General features: G+C 48.5%; 1 protein-coding gene across 6 annotated transcripts in view; it reads left to right on the top strand.

The window, feature by feature from the left end:
• AHNAK (AHNAK nucleoprotein) overlaps nt 1-18,365 on the top strand; it is a 50,967-nt gene that overhangs the window by 13,264 nt on the left and 19,338 nt on the right. For all 6 annotated transcript variants that reach the window (XM_038764829.1, XM_038764828.1, XM_038764830.1 and 3 more), the window contains exons 2-4: nt 12,941-13,055; nt 15,870-16,038; nt 17,236-17,423. In XM_038764829.1, the coding sequence (XP_038620757.1) occupies nt 15,870-16,038; nt 17,236-17,423 (357 nt within the window). In that variant the 5' untranslated portion in view covers nt 12,941-13,055. The remainder of the gene's footprint in view (nt 1-12,940; nt 13,056-15,869; nt 16,039-17,235; nt 17,424-18,365) is intronic.

Here is an 18,365-nt window from a genome sequence, read left to right as displayed (position 1 = left end):
GGGCCTCAATCAATCAATCGTATTTATTGAGCGCTTACTGTGTGCAGAGCACTGTACTAAGCGCTTGGGAAGTACAAGTTGGCAACATATAGAGACGGTCCCTACCCATCAGTGGGCTCACAGTCTAAAAGTGGGCTCACAGTGGGGAGAGCCGAAAGAGGTTCGCTCCAGATCTGGGAGCCGAGGGCTGAGCTTGGGATGGGGTGACCTGCCGAGTTGGCAGGAGTATGAGGGTGTGATAATGTAAAGCAATTCTGGTGGGGGGCTGGGGGAAGGAGGAGGGATTGCGAGGGCGGAGAGTTGGGGAGACGGGAGTAATACAACTGGAAAAACTTCCTTCCTATTGGGAGGTGGGGCAGGGCCCGCGTCGCCTCCCTCCCCGCCGGGCGTCGAGCGAGGGGAACCGGCCAGGTGGCCGAGTGGACAGGAAGAAACATAGACCTGGAGGAGCAGGGGGAACCAGATCAGCGGGGCGGCAAGGGAGAGGAAGAACGGGCTGGGTCTGCCGGCCCCATTCCTCGGAGCTGGAGAGGACCAGCTCCCGCCCGGCACCGAAGGAACGGGAGCCAACGGAGCCGTTCGTTCATTCGCTTGATCGTATTGGGTAGGGACTGTCTCTATATGTTGCCAACTTGTACTTGTACTTCCCAAGCGCTTAGTACAGTACTCTGCACACGGTGAGTGCTCAATAAATACGATTGATGATGATAATGATTTATTGAGCGCTTATTGCGTGCAGAGCACCGAACAGAAAGTACAATTCAGCAACAACTAGAGACAATCCCTGCCCAACAACGGGTTCACGCTCTCGAAGTCTAGAGTCGTCGGGCAAAGCTCAGTGGCAGAGCGAGCCTCCCTGTGCATCCGGCCCAGAGCGTTGGGCGCGGGATTTGGGATGACACGGAAAACCCCGCAGCGAGGCCTAAATGGGAAGAGCACAGGCCTGGGAATCTGAGGACCAGGGTTCAAATCCCGGCTCTGCTGTCTCACTCATTCGTTCAATCGTATTTATTGAGCGCTTACTGTGTGCAGAGCACTGGACTAAGCGCTTGGGAAGTCCAAGTTGGCAACATATAGAGACGGTCCCTACCCAACAACAGGCTCACAGTCGAGAAGAGGGAGACAGACAATAAAACAGAACGAATACCCGCTGGGAGATCTTGGGGGAGTCGCTTCACCTCTCTGGGCCTCGGTTTTCTCAACTGTAAAATGGGGATTAAATACCTGTCTTCCTCCCCTTTATCGTCTCGACCTGATTAACTTCTCAATGGAAGCAGTGTGGTGTAGCGGCTAGAGCCCGGGAGTCAGAACGTCATTCTAATCCCGGCTCTGTCACTTGTCTGGGCAAGTCACTTAGAACAGTGCTTTGCACATAGTAAGCGCTTGATAAATGCCATTATTATTATTATAAGTCACTTCACTTCTCTGGGCCTCGGTCACTTCATCTGTAAAATGGAGATTGAGACTGTGAGCCCCACATGGGACAGGGACTGTGTCCAACCCTCTTTGCTTGTATCCACCCCAGCATTTAGTACAGTGCCCGGCACATAGTAAGTATTTAACAAATACCGCAGTTATTATTATTATTGTTGTTAGATATAAAAGTGCTTAGTACAGTCCTCTCTACGCAGTAAGGACTGGAGTAGCATAGCCTAGTGGATAGAGCATGGGCTTGGGAGCCAGAAGGTCACGGGTTCTAATTCCGGCTCCGCCACTTGTCTGCTGTGTGACCTTGGGCAAGTCACTTCACTTCTCTGGACCTCATCTGTAAAATAATAATAATAATAGCATTTATTAAGCGCTTACTATGCACAAAGCACTGTTCTAAGCACTGGGGGGGATACAAGGTGATCAAGTTGTCCTACGGGGGACTCACAGTCTTAATCCCCATTTTACAGATGAGGTCACTAAGGCCCAGAGAAGTGACTTGCCCAAAGTCACACAGCTGACAAGTAGCGGAGCGGGATTTGAACCCACGACCTCTGACTCCAAAGCCCGGGCTCTTTCCACTGAGACCGGGGATTAAGACTGTGAGCCCCGCGTGGGAAAGGGACTGTGTCCAACCCAATTTACTTGTACCCACCCCAGCAGTTAGTCCAGTGCCTGGCATATAATAAGCCCTTAACAAATACCATAATAATAATAATAATAAATGCCGTTGATTCCTACGGTCCCTCCCATCGGTGGTTTTACAATAAATATGACACCCTTCGCCAGGTGTGGATGTCTCCTTAGCACTGCCCCGATGTGAATTTGTCATCTTCCCTGAGAGGCACGGGAGTGTTGCCCTCCCGGTGGGTGTGATCACGCATAATAATAATAATAATAATGTTGGTATTTGTTAAGCGCTTACTATGTGCAAAGCACTAGACTATGAGCCCGCTGTTGGGCAGGGACCATCTCTATATGTTGCCAACTTGTCCTTCCCAAGCGCTTAGTCCAGTGCTCGGCACACAGTAAGCGCTCAATAAATACGACTGAATGAATTACAGGAGGCGGAAGAGCATGTGCGCGGTGGCCCTCTCACTCCAACTGTGCGTATGAGGGAGTCCTGCTCCGTTTGTGAGTCGGGGTGTCTTTGTGAGAGGGTGAGTGTGTGCGTTTGCCGACTTCCCGAAAGCGAGGGCTGGGTCGGATCGTGAATCCGGAGTCCTGGGGCTAAACTGGGTTCCGGGGGGAGATGGTACTGAAATCAGCGTTGGGAAAATATGGCTAAATAATAATAATAATAATAATAGGTGCCTGGACACCCAGTTCTACTATAGAAGGCGGGGCGTGCGTTTTCAAGGTAAGGAAAATGGGCATTGTGGTACTCAGCCTATGTCTGGAGCCTTGGGCGCACACTCAGCGGTTTCTTCTGACCGGGCTTGTATTGTTGGAACATTGTGCATTGTCCCGGCTCTGCCACTTGCCTGCTCTGTGATTGGCACCCATCTTAATAATGGCTTAATAAATGCCATTATTATTATTATTTTACAGATGAGGTAACTGTGGCCCGGAGAAGTGAAGTGACTTGCCCAAGGTCACACAGCAGACAAGTGGTGGAGCCAGGATTAGAACCCATGACCTTCTGGCTCCCAAGCCCATGCTCTGTCCACTAGGCCATGCTACTCCAGTCCTTACACCTTGGGCAAGTCACTTTACTTCCCTGGGCCTCAGTTACCTCATCTATAAAATGAGGATTGAGACTCTGTCTGCCCCCCTCCCTCCCTCTGCCCTACCCCCTTCCCCTCCCCACAGCACTTGTATATATTTGTACATATTTATTACTCTATTTTATTATGGACTGTAAGCTCGTTGTGGGCAGGGAATGTATCTACCAAGAGAAGCAGCGTGGCTCAGTGGAAAGAGCACGGGCTTTGGAGTCAGAGGTCATGGATTCAAATCCTGGCTCCTCCAATTGTCAGCTGTGTGACTTTGGGCGAGAAACTTAATTGCTCTGGGCCTCAGTTACCACATCTGGAAAATGGGGATGAAGACTGTGAGCCCCAAGTGGGACCACCTGATCACCTTGTATCGTCCCCAGCACTTAGAACAGTGCTTTGCACATAGTAAGCGCTTAACAAATGCTATTATTATTATCATTATTATTACCAATTCTGTTGGATTGTCCTCTGCCAAGCGCTTAGTACAGTGCTCTGCACACGGTATGAGCTCAATGCATACCACTGTTGATGGGCTGATTAACCCTCCCTAATGCCGCTTTCATGGGAAGCAGCGTGGCTCAGTGGAAAGAGCCCGGGCTTTGGAGTCAGAGGTCATGGGTTCCAATCCCGGCCCTGCCACATGTCTGCTGTGTGACCTTGGGCAAGTCACTTCGCTTCTCTGAGCCTCAGTTCCCTCATCTGGAAAATGGGGATTAAGACCGTGAGCCCCACGTGGGACAACCTGATCACCTTGCATCCCCCCAGCGCTCAGAACAGTGCTTCGCACTTAGTAAGCGCTTAACGAATGCCGACATTATTATTATTCTTATGTTCCATCCGAGGCATGCTAGGAAACACGCCTTCTGGCAGAGCTGACTGTACTTGTCTGGGCTCGAATCGGTGTTGGGGAGAGGGCCGGTGTGGGTGTCTGCGTGTGTGACTTGGTGAGTGACTTTTTCAGCATGTCAGTCACTCCCTCCGTCCCTCCGACTGTGGACACCCATCTCTCCTGCTTATGTGTGTGTGTGTGTATGCATCCCTGCGTACGCGTCTTACTCTCCTTCTGATTTTGGGGAGACAGGCAACAATCCTAGAGGGTCGCTACTCCCATGGCCCAACGTGGGCTGCAAGCCAGATGGTGGAAATAGCCCAGTGTCCACCTTTGAAGCCTCCTCTGCCCCGATTTTTCCCCCTTTCCGCTCCTGCCTTCCCGAAATGCTTCTGATCCAATTCGGCCCCGTGTCGTGTGCGCAGATGTCAAATGATGGAAGATGAGGTCTCTTTTGTGCGTTTGTGTGTGTGTGTGTGTGTGTGTGTGTGTTTAGGGTGCTGATCGCTACCTTTGCAGGGGTTTGGGTGGATTGTAAGTTCCTTGCGGGCAGGGAATGTGCCTCTAGAAGCAGCGTGGCTCAGTGGAAAGAGCCCGGGCTTTGGAGTCAGAGGTCGTGGGTTCAAATCCCCGCCCCGCCAGCTGTCAGCTGTGTGACTTTGGGCAAGTCACTTCACTTCTCCGTGCCTCAGTTACCTCATCTGTAAAATGGGGATAATAATAATGATAATAATAATGGCATTTATTAAGCGCTTACTATGTGCAAAGCACTGTTCTAAGTGCTGGGGGATACCAGGTGATCAGGTTGTCCCACACGGGGCTCACAGTCTTAATCCCATTTTCCAGACGAGGTAACTGAGGCACAGAGAAGTTAAGTGGCTTGCCCAAGGCCCCACAGCTGACAGTTGGCGGAGCCGGGATTCAAACCCATGACCTCTGACTCCAAAGCCCGTGCTCTTTCCACCGAGCCACGCTGCTTCAAAATCTATTAAGCGCTTACTGTATGCAAAGCACTGTACTAAGCGCTGGGGAGATTACAAGGAGATCAGGTTGTCCCACGGGGGGCTCACATTCTTAATCCCCATTTTACAGATGAGGGAACTGAGGCCCAGAGAAGTGAAGTGACTTGCCCAAAGTCACACAGCTGACAATTGGCAGAGCCGGGATTCGAACCCATGACCCCTGACGGCAAAGCCCGGGCTCTTTCCACTGAGCCATGATGCTTCTCATTATGAAGACTGTGAGCCCCCCGTGGGACAACCTGATCACCTTGTAACCTCCCCAGTGCTTAGAACAGGGCTTTGCACATAGTAAGAGCTTAATAAATGCCATTATTATTATTATTATTATTATTATGTCTCTGTTGTATTGTACTCTTCCAAGTGCTTAGTATAGTGCTCTTGGCGTAGGGAAGCAGCATGGTGTAGTGGTTAGAGCCCGGGCCTAGTTGTTAGAAGGTCATAGATTCTACTCCGGGCTCCGCCACTTGTCTGCTCTGTGACGTTGGGCAAGTCACTTTACTTCTCTGGGCCTCAGTTACCTCTTCTGTAAAATGAGGATTGAGACTCTGCCTGCCACCCCCGCCCTACCCCCTTTCCCTCCCCACCGCACTTGTATAAATTTGTACATATTTATCACTCTATTTTATTTGTACATATTTACTATATTCATTTTATTAATGATGTGCATATAGCTATAACTCCATTTATTCTGATGGTACTGACACCTATTTGTTTTGTTTCGCTGTCTGTCTCTCCCTTCTAGACTGTGAGCCCGTTGATAGGTAGGGACCGTCTCTAGATGTTGCCAATTTGTACTTCCCAAGCGCTTAGTCCAGTGCTCCGCACATAGTAAGCGCTCAATATATACGATTGAGTGAATGAATGAATGAATGTGGGACAGGGACCCGATTTGCTTGTAATCAATCAATCAATCATATTCATTGAGCGCTTACTGTGTGCAGAGCACTGTACTAAGCGCTTGGGGAGTACAAGTTGGCAACATCCCAGTGCTTAGTAAAGTGCCTGGCACATAGTAAGCACTTAACAAATACCATTATTATTATTCCACTGTTGGGTAGGGACTGTCTCTATATATTGCCAATTTGTACTTCCCAAGCGCTTAGTACAGTGCTCTGCACATCGTAAGCGCTCAATAAATACGATTGATGATGATGATGATATCTATTGTTCATATCTATTCTATTTATTTTATTTTGTTAGTATGATTGGTTCTGTTCTCTGTCTCCCCCTTTTAGACTGTGAGCCCGCTGTTGGGTAGGGACTGTCTCTAGATGTTGCCAACTTGTCCTTCCCAAGCGCTTAGTACAGTGCTCTGCACATAGTAAGCGCTCAATAAATACGATTGATGATGATGATGATGATGTTACAATAAGCCCTCAATAAATACCAATTGATTGATTGATTGTGGGTATGTATCTTTTTCTCTCCCTCCCTTCTTCCCTTCCTCTTTTCCTCCCTTTCTCCCTCCCTGGGTCCGATTGCCCGCCTTCTTTTTCTGCTGGCCTCGCTGATCGCCGTCAGAGTTATTGGGCAACGGTCCCTAAAACTCGATGGTCCTTACTTGGGACAACCGATCTCTCTATCGCGCAGCTTTGCCGTGGACAGGGAACGTGTCTGCCAACTCTGTCGTATCGTGCTCTTCCAAGCTCTTAGTACAGTGCTCTGCACGCGGTAAGCGCTCAGTAAATATGATGGATTGATCTTGCAATGGGGCATGCAGAGCCCAGCGCCTGTGGAGGTCTAGGCTGTCGGTGGGGGAGAAATTAAGAGCGTGTCGTGCGTGTTCTGGGCAGGAGTTTTGGGGATGGGAGGAAGTGTGACACTGGAATAGCAGGCGTTTGCCCTTCCATTCCTAAAAGTCCCCTTCTCTTATCCCGATCCGTTAAATCCTTGCCCTCTTTCCCAGAGCTTGCCGGAAAGATTGGCAACTCTAACAGGACCAGGGAACTAGCTGTAGCCAAGGGCCTCATTATTAATCAATCAATGGTAATACTAATAATAACGATAATTACGGTACTCGTTAAGCTCTTGCTATGTGTCAAGCACTGTTCTAAGCGTCGGGGGTAGATACAGGTTAATCAGGTTGGACACAGTCCCTGTCCCATATGGGGCTCACGCTCTTATCCCCACTTTACAGATGAGGTAACCGAGGCCCTCACCCAAAGTCACACAGCAGACACGTGGCGGAGCTGGGATTAGAACCCAGGGCCCTCTGACTAACAGGCTCATGCTCTAGTCACGATGCTTATTAAACGCTTACCGTTTGCACTGCATCGTACTAAGCGCCTGGGAGAGTACAATACAATAATGTTGGTAATAATAATAATAATAAGGATGGTATTTGTTAAGCGCTTACTATGTGCCAAACACTGTTCTAAGCGCCGGAGTGGGGGGATTCAAGGTAGTTGGGTTGTCCCAGGTGGGGCTCACAGTCTTAATCCCCATTTTCCAGATGAGGGAACTGAGGCCCAGAGAAGTGAAGTGGCTCAGTGGACAGAGCCCGGGCTTTGGAGTCCGAGTTCATGGGTTCAAATCCCGGCTCCGCCAATTGTCAGCTGGGTGACTTTGGGCAAGTCACTTCACTTCTCTGGGCCTCGATGACCTCATCTGTAAAATGGGGTTGAAGACTGTGAGCCCCCCGTGGGACAACCTGATCGCCTCGTAACCTCTCCAGCGCTTAGAACAGTGCTTTGCACATAGTAAGCGCTTAATAAATGCCATTATTATTATTATTACTTGACCAAAGTCACCCAGCTGACAAGTGGCGGAGTTGGGATTCGAACCCACGACCTCGGACTCCCAAGCCCGGGCTCTTTCCACTGAGCCACGCTGCTCTGGTTTTCCCGAGCTTGGCAATTCCTCTCATTTAGCACGCCTCGGGGCGAATCCTCCGAGCGCGAAGGCCTCACCGGATTTGGATCTCCTTCGGCTGGGGCCTGCCCGGGAGAGCGAGTCTGGGATCAATCCCTGGGATTCTTCCGGGCAGAGAGCTGAGGAGGGGGAGAGGCAGCTCTCTCCCGCCCCACTGGATGCCTGCCTGCGGGGAATGGCTTCCCTGCCCAGCTGGAATTACGGGCCTACGGTTCCTCCTGGGCCCGGCCCCCGCGTGGCTCTGCCGATTGGGTTTCAGGCATGACTTGTGCGTGTCTGGAGCTGTTGTGGCCGCCCTGACTCACTGGGGAAGGAGGGAGAGAGGGTGGGGCAGGGACGTGGGCGAGGGTTAGCGTACCCTCTCTTTTTCTCTCCCTCCCTTCTCCCCCCTCCGACCCGCTTCCAACAGCTGGTCCAGCATCCCGTGCCGCAAAAGAGGCCTCGTTCAGGGAGCGAGGGATCGTCAGGAAAAGAGCTAAGCGGCCTGGTCCCATCCCAGGGACGGGCCGGTTGGGACTGGGAGGGCGGAAGGGGCGGCCTTCGCCCTTCTCCGTTGTTTGTTCCTCGTGGAGGACTTTCCTCCTTCCTCGCCCTGGGAGAAGCAGCGTGGGTCAGTGGAAAGAGCTCAGGGGTCATGAGTTCAAATTCCGGCTCCCCCACGTGTCAGCTGGGTGACCTTGGGCAAGTCACTTCGCTTCTCCGTGCCTCAGTTCCCTCATCTGTAATAATAATTTTGGTATTTGTTAAGCGCTTACGACGTGAAAAACGCCGTTCTAAGCGCTGGGGAGGTTACAAGGTGATCGGGTTGTCCCATGTGGGGCTCACAGCCTTAATCCCTGTTTTACAGATGAGGTAACTGGGGCACAGAGAAGTTAAGTGACTTGCCCAAAGTCACACAGCTGACCAGCGGCAGGGTTGGGATTTGAACCCATGACCTCTGACTCCCAATCCCGTGCTCTTTCCACCGAGCCACGCTGCTTCTCTAAGACTGTGAGTCCCCTGTGGGACAACCTGATCACCTTGTATCCTCCCCAGCGCTTAGAACAGCGCTTTGCACATAGTAAGCGCTTAATAAATGCCATTATTACTATTATTACCCGCCAAACTTTGGGAGAAGCTGCTTCTCGCCCCCCAACCCCCTTTCTGCAGCGGGGTGGGTAATGAGGGAGTTTCTGTAGGAGCTTTTCCTGAATAACTGAAGACAGGTGGTGATTTCCTGGCCCTCACCTTGTCTGGACACGCAACGGGCAGATTTTGCTCTTCGCCCCCTCCCTCCCGTTCCCTGCCACTCAACGCCTGCGCTAACTCCCCAGACGTAATGTATTTAATGTATTTGTTCAATGTCTGTGCAATTGCGTATGTGTCTGCTTGGCCTTTTTTTAATTTTTAATAGTATTTGTTAAGCACTTACTCTGTGCCAATCAATCAACCAAGGGTATTTATTGAGTGCTTACTATGTATAAAACACGGCACTAAGCGCTTGGGAAACTACGATACAACAAAATTAGCAGACCCCCCCCCCCCGCCCATAATGAACTTACAGTGTAGAGGATAGTAGCAATCAATCAATCAATCGTATTTATTGAGCGCTTACTGTGTGCAGAGCACTGTACTAAGCGCTTGGGAAGTACAAGTTGGCAACATATAGAGACAGTCCCTACCCAGCAGTGGGCTCACAGTCTAAAAGGGGGAGACAGAGAACAAAACCAAACATACTAACAAAATAGCAAGTACTGTACTAAGTGCTATGCTGGTTACAAGCTAATCAGCCCCACATGGGGCTCACAGTCTTAATCCCCTTTTTACCGAGGCGGTAACTGAAGCACAGGGAAATGAAGCAACCTGCCAAAGGTCACCCAGCATATCCTTAATATTTTTATTTATTCACATCCAAACTGGCTGTTTTAGAAGGTCAGCCCCTATAATAATAATAATGGTGATGATGATGATGGTATTTGTCAAGCACTGCTCTAAGCGCTGGGGTAGATACAAGGTAATCAGGTTGTCCCGTGTGGGGCTCACAGTCTTCACCCCCGTTTTATAAATGAGGTAACTGAGGCACAGAGAAGTTAAGTGACTTGTCCAAAGCCACACAGCTGACAAGCGGCGGAGCCGGGATTAGAACCTACGACCTCTGACTCCCAAGCCTGGGCTCTTCCCACTAAGCCACGCTGGTTCTCGTAGTAGCCTTCTATAAGGCTACTATATATTTTACTGGCTCTGTGCAGTGTCCAGAAGAGTGCCACCCTATTCATGTAGACCCTGTTTATTGCTTATTTTGTGCCAAGCCCTATTCTAAGCGCTGGGATAAATGCAGGTTTATCAGGTTGGACACAGTCCCTGTCCCACATGGGGCTCAGAGTCTAGGTTGGAGGAAGGGGGGATTCAATCCCCATTTTACAGTTGAGGGAATGCCCTCCCTCCGCACATAATAATAATAATGATGGCATTTGTTAAGCACTTACTATGTGCAGAGCACTGTTCTAAGCGCTGGGGGGGATACAAGGGGATCAAGTTGTGCCACGTGGGGCTCACAGTCTTAATCCCCATTTTACAGATGAGGTAACAGGCTCAGAGAAGTAACCGTAACCCTAACCCTAACCCTAGGGTTGCCCAAGTTCACACAGCAGACATGTGGCAGAGTCGGGATTCGAACCCATGACCTCTGACTCCAAAGCCCGTGCTCTTTCCACTGAGCCATGCTGCAAGCTAGCGCTCTTCCTCTCTTCAAAGCCCTACTGAGAGCTCACCTCCTCCAGGAGGCCTTCCCAGACTGAGCCCCCTCCTCTCCTTCCCCATCCCCCCCCGCCTTACCTCCTTCCCCTCCCCACAGCACCTGTATATATGTATATATGTTTGCACGTATTTATTACTCTATTTTATTTGTACATATTTATTCTATTTATTTTATTTTGTTAATTTGTTTTGTTGTCTGTCTCCCCCTTCTAGACTGTGAGCCCGCTGTTGGGTAGGGACCGTCTCTATATGTTACCAACTTGTACTTCCCAAGCGCTTAGTACAGTGCTCTGCACACAGTAAGTGCTCAATAAATACAATTGAATGAATGACTTGCCCAAGATCACACAGCAGGTAAGTGGCGGAGCCGGGATTAGAACCCAGGTCCTCTGATTCCCAGGCCTGTGCTCTTTCCACTAGGCCACGTCGCTTCCCTTCATACTCTTTGGTGGTGACTAGGGATCGGGAAGCAACGTGGCTTAGTGGAAAGAGCCCGGGCTTGGGAGTCGGAGGTCATGGGTCCTAATCCCGCCTCAGCCACTTGTCTGCTGTGTGACCTTGGGCAAGTCGCTTCACTTCTCTGGGCCTCTGTTACCTCATCTGGAAAATGGGGATTGAGACTGTGAGCCCCACATGGGACAGGGACTGTGGCCAACCTAATATGTTGTACCTATCCCAGCGCTTAGTACAGTGCTTGGCACGTAGTAAGCGCTTAACAAATACCACAATTATTATTTTTCGGTGCGGGAAGTGGGGAGGGGATGGCAAATGCATCCAGGCCCTGAACAGGGGTGTCCCCCCCACCATTCCCTCCCACCCCCGTGCATTTCTATAGCCTAAATCTTTTCCTTGGCGTTTGAGTACTATGACCATTTTTTCTTCTCCTTTCGACTGTAAGTTTATAATAGGCAGGGAACGTGTCTGTGACTATATTGTATTGTGTTCTCCCAAGCTCTTAGAACAGTGTTCTGCGCACAGTAAGCGCTCAATCAGTTCATTCATTCATTCAATCGTATTGATTGAGCGCTTACTGTGTGCAGAGCACTGTACTGAGCGCTTGGGAAGTACAAGTTGGCAACATATAGGGACGGTCCCTACCCAACAGCGGGCTCACAGTCTAGAAGAGGTAACTGAGGCACAGAGAAGTGATTGATTGAAAACTCTCAACAGTCCCATGGCACTTAATAGGCAGAGGTTTATGCTCTGTTACTTCCTTCTCTCAATCAGATATTTCAGTCTTGTCTGCTCAGTTGTAAGATGCTTCAGGCAGGGATCATTTATTCTAATTCTGTGATGTTCTCCCAAGTGCTTAGTACAGCACTTTGTACATTGTACTTAGTACAGCGCTTATTATTACAGCACTTTATACATTGAGTACAGTGCTCTGCACATAGTAAGCGCTCAATAAATACGATTGATTGATTGATTGATTGATTGAGGGGCTCAGTAGATTCTGTTGTATGTATTAAAGGAGTCAGAGAGAGAGAACCTGGGTTCTTTTTCCGGCTCTGTTGCTTCCCTGCTCTGTAACCATTGGCAAGCCACTTCATCATCAACCATCATCAATCGTATTTATTGAGCGCTTACTGTGTGCAGAGCACTGTACTAAGCGCTTGGGAAGTACAAATTGGCAGCATGTAGAGACAGTCCCTACCCAACAGTTGGCTCACAGTCTAAAAGGGGGAGACAAAACCAAACATACTAACAAAATAAAATAAATAGAATAGATATGTACAAGTGAAATAAATAAATAAATAGAGTAATAAATATGGACAAACATATGCACTTCTCTGTGCCTCAGTTTCCTCATCCCTAAAATGGTGATTAAATACCTGTTCTCTCTTCCCCCTTGACTGTGGGTCCCGTACGGGACAGGAGCTGTGTCCTACCCGATGATGTTGTATGTTCCCTAGTGCTTAGTGCAGCGCTTGGCACATAGCAAGTACTTAACACATTCTACAGTTATTATTATTATTGATTGATTAATAGGGAGGATTTGCTACTGGGTTGGAGTCTCCATTCACGGTAAAATCCTGGAGCCACCTTCCTTATTACTTATTACTTATTTTACTTGTACATATCTATTCTATTTATTTTATTTTGTTAGTATGTTTGGTTTTGTTCTCCGTCTCCCCCTTTTAGACTGTGAGACCACTGTTGGGTAGGGACTGTATATGTTGCCAATTTGTACTTCCCAAGCGCTTAGTACAGCGCTCTGCACACAGTAAGCACTCAATAAATACGATTGATGATGATGATGATTGATGAAGCAGTGAGAAAAAGGGTAAGGAGATACATCTGTAAAATACTAACACATCTGTAAACTTTTCCTGCAGATCGAGGAGTTGGAACCGAGATTCTTGAGCACTGTGATTGAAGAAAGAAGAAGAGGAGGAGAAGGAGGGGCGGGTTCCTGGCAGGGGTCCAGGCCCGGTCAGGGTTTTATCAAAGGTCAGTATGACAGAAGGTGGAAAAATATTGGAATGCAGATTCTGGTTTGGGGGATGTGGGGGATCTTAGAACGGCGCTTTGCACATAGTAAGCACTTAACAAATACCATCATTATTACACTAGGCCTCAAATTCATCCACCCGATCTGATGCTAGAGAAGTGCTTTCATTTCCCAAACTGGGGGTTGGGAACGATTACTGGGGAATCAATCAATCAATCAATCAATCAATCGTATTTATTGAGCGCTTACTATGTGCAGAGCACTGTACTAAGCGCTTGGGAAGTACAAATTGGCATCACATAGAGACAGTCCCTACCCAACAGTGGGCTCACAGTCTAAAAGGGGGAGACAGAGAACAGAACCAAACATACCAACAAAATAAAATAAGTAGGATAGAAATGTACAAGTAAAATAAATAAATAAATAAATAAATAAATAAATAGAGTAATAAATATGTACAACCATATATACATATATACAGGTGCTGTGGGGAAGGGAAGGAGGTAAGACGGGGGGATGGAGAGGGGGACGAGGGGGAGAATCAATCAATCAATCAGTCAGTCGTATTTATTGAGCGCTTACTGTGTGCAGAGCACTGGACTAAGCGCTTGGGAAGTACAAGTTGGCAACATATAGAGACGGTCCCTACCCAACAGTGGGCTCACAGTCTAGAAGGGGGAGACAGAGAACAAAACCAAACATACTAACAAAATAAAATAACTGGAATAGATAGGTACAAGTAAAATAAATAAATAAATAAATAGAGTAATAAATATGTACAAATATATATATATATATACAGGTGCTGTGGGGAAGAGCCATGTGGCCAGGGATAGGACATGGGTCCGAGAATCAGAAGTACCTGGGTTTTAACCCCGGCCCTGCCACCGGTCTGCCTGTGTGACCTTGGGCAAGTCACTTCACTTCTCTATGCCTCAGTTCTCTCATCTGTAAAATGGGGATTAAGACTGGGAGCCCCACGTGGGACAGGGACTGTGTCCAACCCAATTTGGTCACATTCCCTCCAGTGCTTAGTACAGTGCCTGGCACATAGTAAGGGCTTAACGAATGCCATTATTATTATTAGTAATAGTAGTAGTAATGATAATAATAAAAGAGGAAATCATTAAAAAATAATTTGGTGAGAGAACACGTACTGTAATCGGTATTTGTATAACATTTAACAACCCGGGTGGACAATGATATAATAAGGGTGGGCAAGAATCATCATGCAGAATAAGTCAGGTGAGAAGAAATAATGTAAGAACTTACCTGAAGGTGATGGGTAACAGAATGTACAACACAAATATCAGAGAAGTTGCACCCCACTGTAAAAATAACGAACTACAGTGGACTACAATACAATCTCACCACAGTAAAGGACCCCAGTTCCCATTTCTGGATTGGACTAAGGAAGCGAGACTGTTGTTCTTTCCCTGGAGAGAGCTCTTCCTAGGTGTATTTTGGGATTTGTTCCAAAGATATGACAGCCATGGCCCTATTCTTAAACTTCAGAAATGACTCTGGTCATCCAGGGTTGTTTATTTTTGATCATAGGTTGAGATTTTCTGGTGCCTTCTAGTCTGCCCTTCAGGACCAACAGGACCAATTCTGGGTTCCTGGAGAAAGACTTGGACTTCACATGTTTTTCCAGGAGCTATTTCTAGTCATCTTGAGTATTTTTTTCCCCCAGGGACTGTGTTTTTTACACATTCCAAAACATTTGTGCATCTTTTGTGTTTCTGTAGCCTTCTTAGTTCCGGTGTTCGATGCCCAGACCGATGGCCCAGGTTTCTCAATTTGGCAACTGCTGACGTATTCCCTCTCCACCCTGCAACTCTTTCTGGGCTTTCTCAGGCCTTCAGCTTTTTTATTTGACTATCGCCAGTTCCCCTTGCCCAACTTTGTGCCGAGAAGGGAGATGGCATTTTGGCCTTCACTCCTGGGTGGGTTGATCTGCCAAGACAGACACCCCAGCCTGACACCTTCATCCTGTCTGGTATCTGTGCTGTCTGGTCATCTTTTTTTTTTAATTTGTTAAGCCCATACTACTTGCCAGGCACTGTATTGAGCTTTGGGGTAAATACAAGATAATCAGATTGGACCCAGTCCCTGTCTCCCATAGGGCTTCCAGTCTTAATCCCTGTTTTACAGATGAGGAAACTGAGGCACAGAGAATAATAATACTAGTAACTGTGGCATTTGTTAATTGCTAATGTGCCAGGCACTGTTCTAATAATAATAGTAAAAATAATGACAATAATAGTCGTGGTATTTGTTAAGCGCTTACTGTGTGCCAGGCACTGTTCTAATCCGTGGGGTAGATAGCAAATCGGGTTGGACACAGTCCCTGTTCCACATGGGGCTCATAGTCTTAATCCCCATTTTACAGATCAGGTAACTGAGGCCCACAGAAGAAAAGCGACTTGCCCAAGGTCCCACGGCAGACAAGTGACAGAATCAGGATCAGAATCTAGGTCCTCTGACTCCGAGGCCCGGGCTCTTTCCACTAGGCAACACCGCTTCTTTTGTTCCGATTGCTCTTCTGCTGTGGTCCTCTTTCCTCAACACGGTGACCTAGGCGCAACTGAAACGAGAGTTTTCTAACCGGAGAAGGAGAATCTCCTTCTTGGTTTCACCCGATCCTCTGACTCTAAGCCTGGGACAGGGCGCGGGGAGGCCACGTGGCTTTCCTAGAATTGAGACCGGCGCCCTCCGAACTTCTCGACGTCGAAAATGCCCTGGCAGAGAGTTCCCGAATCCAGGATTCTCGCCTCTCCGATTCCGACCCGTCTCTCCCCTTTGTGTTCCAGATGGAGAAGGAGAAAGAGAAAGAGGAGGAGCTGACCCGGGAGCTGCTACTCCCCAACTGGCAGGGCAGCGGCTCCCACGGCCTCACCATCGCCCAGACGGACGATGGTGTCTTCGTGCGGCAGGTTGTGCAGAATTCCCCCGCGGCCCGCACCGGCGTGGTCAAGGAGGGTAAGGGCACACCGGGGGTCGGGAGATGAGGGGGAACGGGAAACAGAGGGGCAGAAAGGCGGGTGCTACACAGAGGTGGACAGATATGCGGGAAGAGTTGGGGGTTTTAAGGAAGAGGAGTTTATGTTCTCCTTCTCTTGGTTGTCCCCGCTTTGCTTCGAAAGTTGTCCCATCACAGCCACCTCTTCTGGGATCTCCCCTTTTAATAACAATAATGATAACAATTTCGTATCTAGAAATGACTTATTTATCAGAATGGCTTCCTCCCCCTCCAGACTGTAAGCTTGTGGTGGGCAGGGAGTTTGCCTACTGGATCTGTTGTGTCCCCTCCCCACAGCACCTGTATATGTGTTTGTACAGATTTATCACTCTATTTATATTACTTGTACATATTTACTATTCTATTTATTTTGTTAATGATGTGCATTTTGCGTTAAGTCTACTTGTTCTGACGACTTGACACCTGTCCACATGTTTTGTTTTGTTGTCTGTCTCCCCTTTCTAGACTGTGAGCCCGTTGTTGGGTAGGGACCGTCTCTATCTGTTGCCGACTTGTACTTCCCAAGGGCTTAGTACAGTGCTCTGCAAACAGTAAGCGCTCAGTAAATATGGTTGAAGGAATGCATGAATACTCTTCCAAGTGCTTAGTACAGTGCTCTGCACACAGTAAGTGCTCAATAAATACGGTTGAATGGATGAATACTCTTCCAAGCACTTAGTACAGTGCTCTGTACACAGTAAGCGCTCAATAGATACCACTGATGATAATGATGATGGTAATATTATTTGTTCGGTAGTTACCAGGTGCTAAGCACCGTACAAAGCACTGGGGTAATAATAATAACAATAATGGTGATGGCATTTATTAAGTGCCTACTATGTGCAAAGAGGTTACAGGGTTGTCTCACGGGGGGCTCACAGTCTTCATCCCCATTTGACAGATGATGATGATGATGATGGCATTTGTTAAGCGCTTACTATGTGGAAAGCACTGTTCTAAACGCTGAGGGGGGATACAGGGTGATCAGGTTGTCCCATGTGGGGCTCACAGTCTTCATCCCCATTTGACAGATGAGGGAACTGAGGCACAGAAAAGTTAAGTGACTTGCCCAAAGTCACACAGCTGACAAGTGGTCGGCCCCACGCAGTCAAACGTCCACCTGGGCCTCACACAGTTCTCGTTCCGTCCCGTTTCAGGGGACCAGATCGTCGGGGCCACCATCTACTTTGACAACTTACAGTCGGGCGAAGTGACCCAGCTGCTGAACACCATGGGGCATCACACGGTGGGCCTGAAGCTGCATCGCAAGGGGGACCGGTCCCCTGAGCCTGGCCAGACCTGGACTCACGACCCGTTTGGCCCCCGGAGCCCCGAGGTGGTCCTGGTGAGTGTATCTCCAAGCCACCCCCCGTTCCCCATCCCCGACCAGCTCAGAGGTAGCCTTGAATCCACTGAATGTCTTCCTCAAGGACCTTATTGACTTTCCCGCCCATCCTTCCCTCCCTTATTCTGGTTTCTCTCCACCATTTAATAATAATAATAATAATAATAATAATAATAATAATGGCACTTATTAAGCGCTTACTAATAATAATAATGGGATTTGTTAAGCGCTTACTATGTGCAAAGCACTGTTCTAAGTGCTGGGGGGGATACAAGCTGATCAAGTCCCACGTGGGGCTCACAGTCTTAATCCCCATTTTACAGATGAGGTAACTGAAGCTCAGAGAAGTTAAGTGACTTGCCCAAGGTCACACAGACATGTGGCGGAGCCGGGATTCAAACCCATGACTTCTGACTCCAAAGCCCATGCTCTTTCCACTGAGCCACACTGCTTCTCTGCTTCTCTGCTTACTATGTGCAAAGCACTGTTCTAAGCGCTGGGGAGGTTACAAGGTGATCAGTTTGTCCCACGGGGGGCTCACAGTCTTCACCCTCATTTGACAGGTGAGGGAACTGAGGCCCAGAGAAGTGAAGTGACTTGTCCAAAGTCACACAGCTGACAAGTGGCAGAGGTGGGATTTGAACCCATGACCTCTGACTCCAAAGCCCGGCTCTGTCCACTGAGCCATGCTACTTTCAGGCCTGGCTTCCATTCTCTGCTCTCCCTCCACCTGGTTTGCTTTCTTTATGAACAGACAAACGATCATATTGATGGAACACTTACTGTGTACTTGACACCATGCGAAGCACTTGAGAGAGAACAACATAGCAGAGTGGGTAGACATGTTCTCGGCCTACGAGGAGCTCACGTTCTAGAGGGACTCGTCAAAAGGCTCTGATAGTTTCAATAATGAATCGGGACTGTGCCGTCTTGTGTCGTCTG

Source organism: Tachyglossus aculeatus, chromosome 22, assembly GCF_015852505.1.
Source record: "Tachyglossus aculeatus isolate mTacAcu1 chromosome 22, mTacAcu1.pri, whole genome shotgun sequence".
Lineage (NCBI taxonomy): Eukaryota > Metazoa > Chordata > Mammalia > Monotremata > Tachyglossidae > Tachyglossus > Tachyglossus aculeatus.
Note: the sequence above shows the minus strand (reverse complement) of the source record. Positions and strands in the feature narration are given on the sequence as shown.